Source organism: Chenopodium album, chromosome 14 (assembly GCF_948465745.1).
Source record: "Chenopodium album chromosome 14, dcCheAlbu1.1, whole genome shotgun sequence".
Lineage (NCBI taxonomy): Eukaryota > Viridiplantae > Streptophyta > Magnoliopsida > Caryophyllales > Amaranthaceae > Chenopodium > Chenopodium album.
This window is the reverse complement of record NC_137847.1, coordinates 13,237,445-13,254,260: the sequence shown is the minus strand read 5'-3', so window position 1 is coordinate 13,254,260 and position 16,816 is coordinate 13,237,445. Positions and strand designations below refer to the sequence as shown.

General features: G+C 34.0%; 1 protein-coding gene and 2 non-coding genes across 4 annotated transcripts; all 3 read right to left on the bottom strand.

Moving 5' to 3' along the window:
- Positions 1 to 1,871: 1,871 nt before the first annotated feature.
- TRNAW-CCA (transfer RNA tryptophan (anticodon CCA)) lies at positions 1,872 to 1,945 on the bottom strand. Its single transcript has one exon. It is a non-coding gene; the product is annotated as a tRNA-Trp (tRNA).
- Positions 1,946 to 2,136: 191 nt separating this feature from the next.
- On the bottom strand, positions 2,137 to 2,210 carry TRNAP-UGG (transfer RNA proline (anticodon UGG)). The gene has a single exon. It is a non-coding gene; the product is annotated as a tRNA-Pro (tRNA).
- A 7,054-nt stretch (positions 2,211 to 9,264) lies between these two features.
- Positions 9,265 to 13,531, bottom strand: LOC145580076 (protein arginine N-methyltransferase 1.1-like). Of its 2 annotated transcripts, XM_081637407.1 has the most exons (9): positions 13,249 to 13,531; positions 12,518 to 12,528; positions 12,101 to 12,256; positions 11,766 to 11,829; positions 11,526 to 11,665; positions 10,516 to 10,603; positions 10,218 to 10,333; positions 9,934 to 10,084; positions 9,265 to 9,791 (listed from the first exon to the last, which is right to left on the bottom strand). In XM_081637407.1, exons 1-9 carry the CDS (start codon positions 13,421 to 13,423, stop codon positions 9,586 to 9,588), a joined length of 1,107 nt encoding a protein of 368 aa, XP_081493533.1. In that variant the 5' UTR covers positions 13,424 to 13,531; the 3' UTR covers positions 9,265 to 9,585. The 2 variants fall into 2 exon arrangements, with proteins under 2 accessions (XP_081493533.1, XP_081493534.1); XM_081637408.1 differs by lacking the exon at positions 12,518 to 12,528 and having other exon boundaries at positions 13,249 to 13,477.
- Between the last annotated feature and the right edge of the window lie 3,285 nt (positions 13,532 to 16,816).

Genomic DNA, 16,816 nt, shown 5'->3' with positions numbered 1-16,816 from the left:
TATGGTCATTGGGCCTCCTAAAAGGATCTACTAAATTCATCAAGTTTCCCCAAAGAGTCAAAACGGCCGGTTATTAATGGAATTCCTTGTCGGCTCTCTGTGAAATATTCGTTTGGTCGAGGGCTTCCAAACACATCGTAAGCTAAACCCGTGCTGACGAATAACCAACCCGTAATGAATAGGGATGGTATAGTAATACTATGAATAACCCAGTATCGAATACTTGTAATAATATCAGCAAAAGAACGTTCTCCTGTGCTTCTAGACATACTGAGCTCCACATATTCTTGTACAGTCAAAGGCAAATCCATAAAAGATGAAATCAGTAAATGGAAATTTACTTTTTACTCTACGTAAAAACGTAAAAAACCTATAGGATTACCAATAGAGTACCAAAGGTGTCTTTAGAGTATACCGAATCAGTATAGCTATCCTTCTTCGGACATAGCAAGGAAATTTTAATTAATATTGAACTGAAGTACACGTGACTTTATTTTTTTTTGTCTACGTGGAGGAACTAGGCACCATTTTTTTTTTCTATAGAAATTTTTTTCAAATAGAACTAGTATACAGTTTCTCTCTATCATTGTATTGGCTTCAGACTCGAAACTGAAGGTCGAGGAAAGTGGAAATCTGACAAGTTGGTTTCGATCTAATAATTCGTGAAAAATTCTAGAAGAAGAAGCGGTTATAGATATAGAAATAGAAGAGGTTTGGGGAATTCCGTACTTTAATATTTTTAGGGATTGTTTAATTGTCGAAAAAAAAAGATTCATTAATTGATTTCAATTAATGCATTTTTGTAATACATCCATTGTTGCATTAAATCCAAAGGTTTTTTTTTTACCTAACTGCAAGAATGCGGGTTTCTATTTATAATAAATAATATTAAACGTGGAACCTATAAAGGCAAAGATAGTAGCAAGTCTAAGTCTTAGAATCGAGTTGGACAAAATAAATCGATTTTTTTTTTCATTTTTTTATATTCTATAGCGATTCAAATAAATAACTTTTTTGAAAAAAATTTCATGGCATAGTTATTATTTGTTTAATATTCGATTAGTTTACTCAAGGGTTTCCAAAAAAATCCGTTGATTCAAAATGACGAGATGTGTAAATGTCACAGATAATGAGTCATTTCTTTCTTTTTCTACGGCCCTTCCTTTTTTTTTTGTTAGTGGCATTTATAATGTAAAAAAGAAATGTAATAGTTGATGAATCAAAAAATTTCGATTGAACTTATTCTTTGATCCTTTGAATTGCTTTTTTTCTTATTCGCTTTCCAAATGGAAACTTAGGTAAATACTTTAGAAACATATATGTATAAAAAGAACATCTTTTTTTTAGCCCCTTCATGTCTACTCTAACTAGTTATTTCGGTTTTTTACTAGCGGCATTAACTATAACCTCTGCTTTATTTATAGGTCTAAGCAAGATACGACTTATTTAAAACTAATTGAATAAACAACTCATGAAATCTTTCTGTACTGTAGGATTCCGTCTATTTTAGAGTTCTTTACTGCGACAATTGATAGTTTTTGGTTATTGAGATTCGTGGGGAATTCAGATTCATATTTAGGGATATATATTACCTTTTTTTTTCAAACGAATTGAAATGATTGAAGTTTTTCTATTTGGAATCGTCTTAGGTCTAATTCCTATTACTTTGGCTGGATTATTTGTGAAGGCATATTTACAATACAGACGAGGTGATCAGTTGGATCTTTGATTAATTAACAAATCTTTTTTTGATTGACCTCCTCCTTTCTCAAATCAATAGGAGGTCAATTTTCGATTAGATTACTGTTCATTTAGTTTAGTCTAAGTATTTTCTATTTCTATAATTCAACTTGAATTAACAACAATGGAATCACGCTCTGTAGGATTTGAACCTACGACATCGGGTTTTGGAGACCCACGTTCTACCGAACTGAACTAAGAGCGCTTTCTTATCACAATAGATAAGAAAGATTGGCAAGAATGGTTTTTTTTGTAACTCCAAACTATATCTACATCCTGTATGCATAGATTATCTACCATATAGAGTATCATAAAAAAAAAAAGAGATTACGTATCTTCGATTTTATCAAAATTTCAATTAATTCCTCCTTACTTCTCAGAGTAAAAGTACTTAGGTAGGGATGACAGGATTTGAACCCGTGACATTTTGTACCCAAAACAAACGCGCTACCAAGCTGCGCTACATCCCTTTCAATTCAATTCGTTTTTATGGTGTAATTGTAAAGAATCCTTGCCTTGTTTTCCACATTCTTTTTTTCCATAAAAAGAAAATACAGAAATTTTTTTGCTCGGCTATTTCCTCTTCTTTTCGGCCTCTTCTCATACTAAGGTATAATATACTGTAGGAATGCTCAGTTCAGTAGATAAGGGACATGCTATTCTTTTTCTTAAAAAAATCTCTTTATAATTAAATTCTATTATTGGAAATTTTCATTTGACTTAGCTTAGGCATTTTGTGTACAAAGACAAGTATTCTTTAACTATCATATATATACATCTGATCATAGATCCAATATGTATTACTTTATTTTTTCAATTAAAGAAATTAAAAAGGAGGATTTTCAATGCGAGATTTCAAAACATACCTTTCTGTGGCACCGGTCCTAAGTACTTTATGGTTTGGGTCTTTAGCCGGTATATTAATAGAAATCAATCGTTTTTTTCCAGATGCGTTGACATTTCCCTTTTTTCATTCTAGTTATTAATACGGAAAGGGTTTAGCGAAGATTCGAGATAGAATCAACTCCCTATGAATAATCCCTACCCTTTTTATTTATTCTAAAAAAAGAGGGTTAGTTCAGTAAAAAAGAAAAGTGGATTCAACCTTCCCAAAACTTAGGTTCAGGTTAAGTTAAGAGTTTTCTACACGATATTTAAATGAAATACTATGATTAGAGAGATATCTAGTTAGAAACCCTTTTGAATTTGATTACGGAGTAGTTCTTTACTTAACTATTATTACTCTATTGATTTCCACAAAATCTTTCGAATTGCGAATTGTATTTCTAGTTAGCAACTTCTATTTTAGCAACTTTTCTATTTTTTCCCTTCTTCAAGAAAAATAGAAAAGTTGCTTGAATTAAATATCAAAAGGGGGTTCATGGCTAAGGGTAAAGATGTCCGAGTAAAGGTTATTTTGGAATGTACTGGTTGTGTTCGAAAGAGTGTTAATAAGGGATCAAGGGGCGTTTCCAGATATATTACCCAAAAGAATCGCCACAATACGCCTAGTCGGTTGGAATTGCGAAAATTATGTCCCTATTGTTCTAAACATACAATTCATGGAGAGATAAAGAAATAGATCAAACTGAACGTCTGTTTATTATCCTTTCAAGTAAGGAGACAAAACAATTTTAATTTTCATTATATAAGAAATATATATATTATTTACTCTTTTTTTACTAGAAAATATATTTTCATATTCAATATTTCATAATTATTATATATAATATATAAAATAGAAATAAACAAAGAAAATCCTATTTTGGCTGGACCTAAAAAAAATCCGAATTAAGAAATAGGATAGGATTTTTGGTATAAGTAATAAACTAAACAAACTATGGATAAATCTAAGTGACCCCTTATAAAATCCAAGCGATCTTTTCGTAGGCGTTTGCCCCCGATTCAATCGAGGGATCGAATTGATTATAGAAACATGAGTTTAATTAGTCGATTTATTAGTGAACAAGGAAAAATTTTATCTAGGCGGGTGAATAGATTGACCTTGAAACAACAACGATTAATTACTAGTGCTATAAAACAAGCTCGTATTTTATCTTTGTTACCTTTTCTTAATAATGAAAAACAGTTTGAAAGAACCGAGTCGACTACTAGAACTGCAAGTTTTAGAACCAAAAATAAATAAAAAAAATAGACTTATTCCTTATTTAATTGATAATGGGATTGAATCAAAATTTGAATCTGAACTCAAGCACAGATTGGGGTTTTATTCTAAAAAATCGAAATTTGATTGTCACGTCGTAAGATAATATAAAAATTGGGAATTTTTTTTGAATGGATTTGTTGATTTTTATTTATTTATCGTACTTTATCAGACTAATTCCTACTTTAATACTCCCGGAGAATAAACTCCGGGGAACTTCATTTAAATCATTTCGAGGTATTTTTTGCAATTTTCTTTTTTTATGATCTCATTGTGAATAATAGAAATACAATTTGGATTGAATATAGCTATTTGTGCAAGTATTTTACGATTAAGAAGCAACTGCCTGTTGTACAGATCATTTATAAATTTAATATAATTATAGTATACCCCCCTTTCGCGAATTGCTGCATTTATCCGAGTGATCCACAAATGGCGAAAATCTCTCTTTTTCCTATCTCTATCCCGATGAGACGAAACCAAAGCTCTTATTTTCTGTTGAGCAATAGTTCGAGTAAGTCTTGAATGAGCCCCTCGAAAGCTTGATCCAAAAAGACGAATTTTGTTTCTGCGTCTTCGAGCTATATATCCTCGTTTAACTCTAGTCATTGAATAAATGTAACTTTGATGAATAACTTATTAATTTTCTTTCTTTGAGTTATTCTTTTTTCTCCTGGTCTATCAATAACAAAACGGATTTTTCCAATGTATAAAATAAAAATTCCAATGGCTTTTGCTACTATAACCTTCCCAACCACTATTTTTTTTTTTTTTTTTTTTTTTTTTTTTTGACATTTCACCTTAAAACAAGACAAAAAAAAAAAAGAAAAATTGTATTAATGTATCAAACAAAAGTAACTAAAAAAATGTAAATTCAAGTTAAATATAGATGATTAAAGAAATAGTGGGTTCCTTCGTTTCTATGGTTCATTTTTAAACGGTGAGGTCCTTTCTATACACCGGAGCCCTTTCCTTCTACTTCATTTCCAGAATCTTATTAATAACTTGTACAGTTCAAACATTTTGGCTCTACCCATGAATTATCCAGTAATAGGTCTTTCACAATGAGATCCACCTATACAGTAACGGTATTTAATTTTGAAAGTTAGCTGGATAGCTGACCCTGTTAGTCCGTTCTTGTAAAAATGGGAGCAGGAATTTTTCGCTCTTAAACAAGGATTCCCCGCTAAATGGATAACGTTCGCTACCAATGGGAAATTTTCATTTTCGTATCTTAAATCCGATTTAGACTGACAGAAACCATAAATTTCATACCCAATAGATGAATAGATCTTTTTCATTTTATTCGTTTTAGATAGTGACAGGAGTTTTATACTATTATATTCACCAGTACTGATCATTGATACTGGAAAAATGCTTTCTTTTGTTTTTGTTCCAGCTCATAATCGGAACGAGTCACACATACACCCTAGTACATGTTCCACGGCGATGAGGGCATCCCCGAAGCGCGGGGGATTTCGTTACATTTCTGATTGGCTGTCTTGTGTTTCTAATAAGTCGTTTAATAGTTGGCATGCTGAATCGTATACATAATGGGCTGGTTTAAATCAATCCTAACCGAAAGTATTTCTAGTTAATAGAATATTAAACCCAGAATGGTAAACCCAGTAACAAGATAAAATTTAAAATGTTTTCTTTTTTTATTCATTTTATTCGACCGTGACAAGATCAATAATTCCATGGGCTTGGGCTTCTGTTGCTGACATAAAATCATCCCTTTCCATATCTTCGGATATAATCCATAAGGGTTTCCCCGTTCTTTGTCCATAAACCCTTGTGAGGGTTTCGCGCAATTTCAAAAGATCTTCCGCTTCCAGGAGAAATTCTCCCGTTTGAGCCTCATAAAAAGAGCTCGCGGGTTGATAAATCATTACCCTGATGATATACCATAAAAAGAGTTCTTCTATCTCACACAACACAATGAGGCCAAGAGCAAAAATACGGAATAACACGAAAAATATAGAATTGAACAACCGTACGTGCATCTTTTTCACATTGCATACGGCTCTACAATGGAATTTACTTGTTTTATTTTCTGTTGAAAAAGGAGAAAATATCGAATCGATCAGATCCAGATCAGTAAATTATCCAATTACCACCCTTCTTTTCGTAGGAGTTCAAAAATACTATGATGGCTCCGTTGCTTGATATTTATTTCGTTTGTAGTTCAGCAATCCCAAAGTTTCTTTTTCATCCGAAAAATAAGGAAGAATTTTTTTGTACTCTTTCAAACATAAATAGAGTTTTTTTCATAAAAAAAGTTTGTGACGCTACAACGGACTCCTGATATAAAAAAAATCAGGAATACTTTTCATCTCATACTACTCTTTCGATACCCAATCGAATGTTTTGAAAAGAAAATAGAAAAAAAATTTCTCATATCGAATTCAAAGTGCCATGCTATTATTACTTAATATATTTCATACAGTGAAGGCATAGTCTTTTTTTCTCAAATAAAAAACCCATTGGCGCCAAGCGTGAGGGAATGCTAAATGTTTGGTAATTTCTCCTCCGACCAGGATAAAGGATCCCATTGAAGCAGCTAACCCCATGCATATTGTATGTACATCTGGTCGAACAAATTGCATGGTATCATAAATAGCTACTCCGGGTATTACCCACCCACCAGGAGAATTTATAAACAAATACAAATCTTTGGTATCATCCTCAATACTGAGATATACCATAAGACCAATAAGTTGATTCGAGATCTCGCTATCAACTTCTTGACCTAAAAAAAGTAATCTTTCTCGATAAAGTCGGTTGATTAGGGTAAAATTATATCCCTTAGGAACCGTACAGGCACCTTTTGATGCATACGGTTCAAACAAAATTGTGAAAAAAATCAGTGTGTAGATTCTATATCTTTTTTGATTTTTCATCGAGGTTTGCCAACTTATAATGAATAATTAAGGGGCTCCTTTTATATTTTTCAAGAAAGATTACTTTTTGCTCCTTTCCCGAAATTACCTAATTGCCGGTAGAATAATAGAAAAAGATTTCTATAATTAAAATACAATTTACTAAAATTATCGAACTTACTTTTCATTGATGTATCATATCATCGAGATCCAATTCAAACCACGATGTCATTTTCTTGTTCTTGAATGGGTCTCTTTCAATTTTTTAGGTTTATGCTCTACTCCGGGTAAAGATCTGTCCGATTTTGATTTGCACATATAGGGCAAATGTTTCCAATACCACTTGTTTGTTTTTTTTATTTCATATCTTTTCTTGCATCAATTTCAATATTCAATCATTACTTTATTCGATTGCTTGATATCACTCTTTTTCGAGTTTCAATTTCAAATTGAAACGATTAAGAGTTAAAGTAAATAAACTATATAGCAGTAATCTTCAATATATTTCCAATTGGGATTGGGTTTTTATAAACGGAGCCTAGATACTTGATTTTTTTGGTCCACCCGAGCCAACCATAAATTTTATTAATTGATAATATTAATTTGAATCCTCCGAAAACTAAAATAGATCTAATTCCATTTCACGCTCCAAATTTTGGATGATTCAATCAATCTTTCTTGGGTGAAAGGGAGGATATCTCAATCGGGAGAGAGAACGGGGAAATCCCATATGACCCAAGATATCTGACAAGCCGCACTATACGTCAACCCAAGCTGCATCTTCCTCTCCAGGACTTCGAAAGGGAACTTTTGGAACACCAATAGGCATTAAATGAAAGAAAAAAATTAAGTACTCTATTTCACTTTAATGTGGAAACGTAATAATTTAGGGTTATTGTCTTTATAATATCAATCTTTATTCGATTTTCTGCATAGACTAGAAAGGTTTCGTTTAAGAAGACGGAATAAATAAAGGAAAATTCTTATCAATATAGCCTTCCAATACTAAAGAAGTATGAAAGCATTTACTCATTGACGGTGGTATCAACTCCCCATTGCGTATTGCTACTTATCGGGTATAGAATAGATTTGTTTCTCTTTGTTCCTACAAACTGAATTGATCCATTATTACAAACAGAATAGAACAAACATTAACCCTTGTTCCGAGATAATCTATTGAACAAAAGGGATCCATTGCATAGTCATAGTCTTTTTAAATGCAATAAAGTTACATAGTGTCATTTTTTATAAAGGGGTATTTCTATGGGTTTGCCTTGGTATCGTGTTCATACCGTCGTATTGAATGATCCCGGTCGGTTGATTTCTGTTCATATCATGCATACAGCTCTGGTTGTTGGTTGGGCCGGTTCGATGGCTCTATATGAATTAGCAGTTTTTGATCCCTCTGACCCCGTTCTTGATCCAATGTGGAGACAGGGTATGTTCGTTATACCTTTCATGACTCGTTTAGGAATAACCAATTCGTGGGGCGGTTGGAGTATTACAGGGGGGACTATAACGGACCCTGGCATTTGGAGTTACGAAGGTGTGGCCGGAGCGCATATTATGTTTTCTGGCTTATGCTTTTTAGCAGCTATTTGGCATTGGGTGTATTGGGATCTAGAAATATTTTCTGATGAACGTACAGGAAAACCTTCTTTGGATTTGCCTAAGATTTTTGGAATTCATTTATTTCTTTCCGGGGTCGCTTGTTTTGGTTTTGGTGCATTTCATGTAACAGGCTTGTACGGGCCTGGAATATGGGTATCTGATCCTTATGGACTAACTGGAAAAGTACAACCTGTAAGTCCCGTATGGGGCGTGGAAGGTTTTGACCCTTTTGTTCCAGGAGGAATAGCCTCTCATCATATTGCAGCAGGCACATTAGGGATATTAGCCGGCCTATTCCATCTTAGCGTCCGTCCGCCTCAACGCCTATACAAAGGATTACGTATGGGCAATATTGAAACCGTTCTTTCTAGTAGTATCGCTGCTGTCTTTTTGCGGCTTTTGTTGTTGCAGGAACTATGTGGTATGGTTCAGCAACTACCCCGATCGAATTATTTGGACCCACTCGTTATCAATGGGATCAGGGATACTTTCAGCAAGAAATATACCGACGGGTAAGTGCTGGGCTAGCCGAAAATCAAAGTTTATCAGAAGCTTGGTCGAAAATTCCCGAGAAATTGGCTTTTTATGATTACATTGGCAATAATCCAGCGAAAGGAGGATTATTTAGAGCGGGATCAATGGACAACGGCGATGGAATAGCGGTTGGATGGTTAGGACACCCCGTTTTTCGAGATAAAGACGAACGCGAACTCTTTGTACGACGTATGCCTACTTTTTTTGAAACCTTTCCGGTCGTTTTAATAGACGGGGACGGAATTGTTAGAACTGATGTTCCTTTTAGAAGAGCAGAATCTAAGTATAGCGTTGAACAAGTAGGTGTAACTGTTGAGCTAATGCCTTCAATGATTGTTGCAAAATGAAAAGATTGAAGGCATTCATTATCAAAGAATACATCAAATTACCAAAATTTTAGATAGTTATCTAATATTACAACATGACAATTTTTTGTTTTTTCAACAGCTAAAATTCAAACTTCAGCTTAATAGGAAAAAGAGCAATGCACGCCATGTCGCAGCCTTCAGCTCTTCTCCACACATATGCATACCTCTCAATAAAATCAGCCAATTTTCTCTAGCTTTAAAGAGAAATATGGAAGTCTTATTGAGGTCTCAGGATCGTCGATAGGAATTTCTTTCAAACCTTCACAATAAAGACTATTCATTCCCACTATCGCATCTTGTAACACTGTGTATTTGTGACAGCACAATTTTTGCCATTGAATGAATACTCGAGCATTATATCAATGTCACGAGGATTCTTCTTGTTCTGGGAAACAGACATATTTCCGACAATAGATTCCCCTTCACATATTGTAATCTTTTCCTCAAGGTACAAAACTGTCTGCTTCCAGTGAGTATTTCGTGATCTTGGTCCTAAAAACATGGTTTTATAAAAATTAACACTAACCCAACATTCAAATATCATAGGGGTACAAACTTTAGATCAATGATTCTAAATTCAACAATGCAGTCTGAAAGAAACATGTGTGATTAAGCTCTGATAAAGCAAACTAACCTGTTGAAAAGCCCATTAATTTATGACACCTTGTAAATGACACATCAAAATAAGCTACAAGAGCATGGATGTAGTCATTACGCTGTGCCACAAGTTTAAACGGAGCAGTGAAGGAAGCATCACCAGGTGTCATCTTAGATATGTCCATTGTCTGCAAAAATACATGCAGCAATTCAGTAAAGAAATATAGTTATGAGTCTCTATCTCAAGACCTAAGAAAATGCAGTTAATAAAGAAAAATTCAGTCAAAACAGAATCTCCGGGAGAAAAGAAAGTGAACAGACCTTGAGCAGATGGCTATTTGTGACAATTTGATTTTGGTCAACTGTATCAACTAGTGGCTCAAGCATGGCTTGCTTTCTTATACAGCTCATATCAAAACCATAAACATCATTCCAAACTGAAGGCATCATTTGTACTAGTTAGAATAAGAAATGCATAAACATAAAATAAAAACAAGCATCAACTTATAGAGAAATTTTCAAGCAGAGCTATTTCAGCTACTATAGCACAAACTATAATTCAAGTAACCAATATGAACATGCCTGGGAAATAAACTAGCAAAGCAGAGCAGATGCTTACACTCAATCTTGTCCTCTTTGTACTCTGCATCCTCAATGGCTGTCAAATAGAGTGAGGCTTTGTCTGGGAAGACGATGCCATTGTCAACCTACAAACATGGAACATGCTGTGAATAATCCATAGAACAGCAAGAATTGATCAAAACATTCAACTAGAGAATTCCAACAGTAAATCCACATTCAAGTTAGTCTGATATCATACAACACCACCAAGGAAACCCTCATGGAAGGAGCTGAGAATTGATAATTTTTGAAATGAACATTGACCATGCATTGTGTCGAATGCCATGAGAATTAAAATGCTACACAAGTTTCTCATTGATATACCACATGAAAGGAAAGCATCCACTTAGACAATCTCAATAAAACATAGTTTGAACACAATTCAAAGATATTCATGGGCTTTCTCATGACAGAAATGGTTAGGTAGGAGAACAAGACTGGTGTGTGCTGAAAATTATACGGATGGAAATATCTATCCTCTGATAGATAGCAATTAAAAGATTCTAGATTTCAATTATTATAATGGCTTCAGATTTTAACCCATCTGCACTCCTAAAATCATTTTCTGACTACATTTTTAAATCAGTGGCTTCAATTCCATTCATATTGCATGGTCAAATTCTAATCCATAATGATCAGCAAAACCATGACATTTAAGCCAACTCTCCAAGACACTTAATTTAATATACAGAGTACTATTTAACCTGATAAATCTTATTACTTATGGTAATAATTAGTGGCAACACTAAACAATAGTAGTGGTATTCAGAAAATACAAGTTAATCTCCAGGATAAACAAATGGTGTTTATCTTGGGGAAAAATTGTAATATCTTGGGGGCTTGCTCTAGTGCTATTCAACCAAACCCAAACCAAGCTTGGGAATAAAAGAAGAGAAAAATGCATTGTTCAATCCACTAAACTTCTGCACAATTACATGTTAAATAAAAGCAATCAAATGCAGACAGCAAAGGATCAGGGAAGTTAACAATAACTATAGAATCACCTACCAGCCACTTATCACGTGCATAGAGAACAGTATTCAACATGTTTTCATACAATAGAAAGTAGCCCATCCACTCTGACACGATAATATCCACTTTTACAGGAAGTTCAATTTCTTCAATTTTCCCTTTGAGAACAGTGATGACTGTAAAATTAAAACAAGTTAGCATGCATTATGTAAATATGTAGTATAAATAAAAGTAGGTAAAAATAACAAAACACAAGTGCTGCAGTAGTAACATCACCATTAGAGTATCCATTTGTTTCGACAATCTCCTTTGCCATGTCAGCCATGTCAGAGCACTCTACCTGAAATGGAGAGCAAAAATTCTAAGATTTTTGTTGAAAAAACTTGCATCTAATCAGCTAATGATCGAAATAGAAAGCACTATAAAGGCATTGGGTATTACTGATTCGTCTTTGTAGCATATGTTTTTTTTCCAGTAAATTAGATAAATAAAATGATAAACTGCAAGTTTTTTTTCAGCATTACCCTATACCTTGATCTATCTAATTAACTAGTAAACAGCCACTAGTAGTTTTTTAAACAAAGAGACAGAGATGAGAAGGGTCAACATACCGCATAGACATGCTTAGCCCCAGCTTTGGCACAAAAAAGAGACAAGATACCAGTGCCGGCTCCCACGTCAAGAACCACTTTGTCTTTAATAAGAAAGTCATTTTTGTAAATAACATTTTGATATGTCTTGGTCCTCACCACATCCTTTAGCATTTCCTGTAAGGAAAAAAAAAAAGTTATTTAAAAACATTCAAAACCCATTAGATAACATAGGCACATCAAAATCTGTTCAAGCAAGATAAAAGAAGCATGCAATGGTGCTTCTTCAAAATTTCAGCATATTGATGCAATTTCTGTATAAGCATTGGGATCCAGCCAGATAGCATATACAACTATACAAGTATATTAAAATTATTTGAATGAATAAAAAATACTGCTGGTAAACAAGGACTTGGCATTGTAATGGATCGGACTTACTTCGTGAATTCCTGCACAGAAAAAAAAAATCAGAGGAATATGTTAAGTAAAAAAGATAACGTCATATCATATAAAGATGCTGATATATGAATGAATATATACAATGCAAGATGCTAAAATGCAGTAACAATTAATAAGTAAAACCAAGAGAACAGAATACTTCGGCCTCATACGAGACAACTCGAAATTAGATATTTTAAAATTTTATCTTTTTTAATCTAATCTTGTCAGAGGTATCTCAAACTAATGTCAAAATAACACCAAGAGTCCAAGAACAATAACAAGCAGACCTTCTATATATAAAGCTAAGTATACATATTTGAACATAAAACAGTCACAATATAATGCATTTCAAATTTAATTTCCAGCTTAAACTATGGTGGAAATATTAAAATTTTCGACCGTATACTCGCTATTTGAATACTTTAAGTTTTACATAAATATGTCAATGGTTTCAGTTTTCATTTTAACATATCATATATTCAATACATTCCACTTCCCATCAACACATATGCAGAAACCCCATCAAAAATTAAACCAAAAAAAAACCCATCAAAACCCTAATTTGACAACACTCAAATCATAATTAATCAACACAAACCGCCAAAACCCACCAACAAAAAACAATAGAAAATCAAATTAAACTCATAACCAAGAACACAGAGAAAAAATAATGAACAAAAAATTTGAAATTTAATAATTAAAAAAGAAGAAAGGAAGAAAATGTATACCAAAGTGGGAGTAAGAATCAAAGTAATAATCAGCACTAGTCCTCTCATTGGGAAGATTAGAACTTGCTCCAGCTTCATCAATGGCTAATCCATCAACATTCATGCTATCTGGGTTTTCAAAATTGCCATTGTTGGTTGAAGTTGAGTGTATTTTGAAGTTCTTGTTATGCCCCATTATAATTGGTTTTAGTGATTTGAAAAGGGTTTTAGGGGCTCTGAATAAAATTGCAGAATTATTAGGGTTTTGGTGTTAAAGTAGAGCTAAGCTGCTAAGTTTAAAGAGTCGAAAGTAGTTTATATAGTATGACATAAATATCTCAGTTTTATATAGTATGACATAAATATCTCAGTCAAACAGTGAAACACATCATAGGCCCTTCACAAAGGCAAATTTGTTAAAAAAAACATTTTAAATGCATCATTTTGCGAACAAAAAAACCTTTTAAAAGCTTTATCGTAAAAGAAAACTCGAATTTTTTTTTTTTTTTTGTTTAAAACAAGCTAGTAGCACTAATCCACATAATTAACATCTGATTTCTTCTAATTACTCTATAACTCTTACTTAACTATTTAATAGTTAAATTATTTTATATATTGAAAATTAAAATAGAAAACCACCACCCTACCACCAATTAGCCACCCTTTCCCCTCCCCTTGTAGCAACCCCCACCCCTGGCGACCAACTCCACCGCCGGCCGATCCCCCTCCCTTTCCCCTTTCCCCCGTTGCAGCCCTCCCCCTCCCTAAACCCTGGAGCAGCCCCCAATTACCATAATCGTCACCGCATAACCCAATTCCATGTCTTCGATCTCCGTCGATCGCTGCTGCAAAAGATGTAGAAAACCGCCCGGGTGTTCTTACGCACTTATCTTCTCTCTTCTCGAGGTCTGTTCTTACCTTTGACTATTCTAAAAGTTTTGAGGCTCTTGATAACAAAGATGGTGGTGTTTTCGTGGTTGAGGTGGTGCGTAATTGGAAGATTGGGGTTTAAGGGTTGAAAGAAATTAAAGGGTTGGGAAAGGGGAGAATGAAGGGTTTGTGGAAATAGTCGCCATTGTTAAAGGCATTGAAGGTTGATGAGAGAGAAAAAAAGAGAGATTAAAGAAGAAGAAGAAGAAGAAGAAGAAAGGGGTTGCTGCCATGGTTTAGGGAGGGACGAGGGAGGTGGATCGCCGAGGGTAGGGTTTGCTGCCACGGGAGGGGGAAAGGGTGGGTGACTAGTGGTGGGGTGGTGGTTTTCTATTTTTTTTTAATTTATAAATTAATTTAATTATTAAATAGTTAATTAAGTGTTATAGAGTAATTAGAAGGAATTAGATGTTAATTAAGTGAATTAGTGCTACTAGGTTGTTTTAAACAAAAATAAAATAAAATAAAATAAATAAATAAATAAAAAAAATTAACTTTAGGTTTTCTTTTTCAATAAAGCTTTTAAAAAGTTTTTTTTTCCGCAAAATGATGCATTTTAAAGGTTTTTTTTAACAAATTTGCCTAATATACATTACCATGAGCTACTAATTATTTTTAGTATTATGCATGTATTTCCTCTATCTCTATTTGTTTGCTTTATTTTTCATAAAAGGTGTCCTTTATAAATGTTTGAGCCCCGGTTTCTCTCATTGATTAACAAAGTTGTATCTCAAAATGGCATAATGTTAAATATAGGTAATTATATTAATATTTTTTTCTTTTTTTTTACTTTTTTGTTACTCATTCTTCATCCTATGTCACCTTCAGGGCTTCAACATCCATTGAAGCTGTGAACATCAATCTTCTTCGTCGGCCTTCTATTCGCACCCCACCATTTTACTTGTCTTCCTCCATGTTCATCATCTCCATGGTCTGCGACTTTGCCACCAAAATAAATTAAAAACCCTAATTAAAAGGGACAAATTAGGGTATGTTAATCCTACATGGAAGGTTTGTCATATCCTCATCCATTGAAGATGTTCCTAAGCTTTGATTTCTCCATAAAGGGTCTTGTAATTCCATTGATAGAGGTGAGATAATGGAGGAAGAAGAGCAACTGGTAAAAGGAGATGAATGTCATAATAAGATTAATTTACAATATTATCCTCATTCATATACTCTAATTGACACAAATACTCCTTTGAATGATAATTGTTATGTTTGTCAATAAGAGAAACATGGAATTACCCCTTAAAAAGTGTGTTCCATTTCATATAGGGTGTCATGGGGATCACAACTCTGCTTTCACACAACTATTTTAGGTCCCACCACTTTTTTCTCTCACCAATTTCATTCAACCAAAACTTAAAAAAGCAAAATATGAATATGGGACAAACAATTAGAAACATAGGAAATATTAAGCAAAAACATTGGTGAAATTAGTATTGTGAAATGCAAAATTCAAACTTGAGCACATAATAAAATAAACTAAAATAGGGAGTGTTTAGTTCACCTTTTTAATTTAATCTATTAGGGTAGCCAACGCGCGCGATACAGGAATAGGAGATGGTAAAAGTGGAGCATAAGAGAAAATCTTTATCATTACGAAAGCTAAAAGATGATAATGGTGAATTGGACAAGATAGAGAAAACACGGTCTACTGTCCGAAAATTTGCAATCTGATATTGTCCGTTTGCTTGAGTCAGTGAAAAGGGGCATCAATATTAACAATCATAGACAAGGAGCTGCATCCTCTGTAACACCCCCAAATTACTCTATAATATTAACAATAATAATACAACTTTTAGGGAGTAACTTGGGAGTATTATCGCCACGTGATTACGTAAGACTTAACAAAGATTTGCAGCTGAAGAAAAGTACTTATCTTATAATAATAATAATAATAATAATAATAATAATAATAATAATAATAATAATAATAATAATAATAATTTGGGATTGTGATCGTGATGTCTGTGTTGTCTGACTTTGTGCCTGGACGGGTTGTAGCTGATGCGGGTCATTGGAAGCGGGTTAAGTATGAATCCAGTTGTCGGGCAATTGGATATGGCTTCCTTCCTTTCTCTTTCTCTTCACTTGGGAATTTAGAAAAGGAGGTGGTTGCATTGCTAAAGCGGATCAAGAGGTTCTCGAAGACTCAAGACATTGGGGCACGTGCTGCTACTCATATCTTTACTAGGATAGGATTTGCTATAGCTCGAGGAGTGGGGGCTCAGATTATATCTCGACTTTCCACTAATTTTTTGTGGGTTGTATGTAGGGATGTCAATAGGGTGGGGTAGGGCGGATGTTGGCTTTCCCATCCCTATCCCCGCCTAACATTCTCATCCCCATCCCCTGAAGGATTTATGTCTTTGTCGTGTGCAATTACTAGATATATAAATGGATCAAATTATGGAGATAATTAAGTTCAGACATTTGGGTCGTTGTTTTATCATAGCTAGAGGTACTAACGATCTTTGGGCTAGTAAAATAGCTCAAAGCCCAATTGGACGGATCCTATAAGGTCACACAAAGGGTCTAGATCGGGCACGAGAGGACAAGGCCCATGATGGGCCTCATCCTCTAGTATGGTCGGCCATATGGAGTAAGGTTGAGGGTTTTGGGCTTCCTAACCCTAGTCTAATTATAATATGAT

Bases quoted from the DNA above. Each gene is read 5' to 3' on its own strand.
- LOC145580076 (XM_081637407.1), bottom strand. From the start codon at position 13,423: ATGGGGCATAACAAGAACTTCAAAATACACTCAACTTCAACCAACAAT. The intron at 11,666-11,765 runs GTGATGTTACTA...TTAATTTTACAG, and splicing joins AACAAATGGATACTCTAATG to TCATCACTGTTCTCAAAGGG. The intron at 9,792-9,933 runs GTTAGTTTGCTT...CCATGTTTTTAG, and splicing joins ATTAATGGGCTTTTCAACAG to GACCAAGATCACGAAATACT.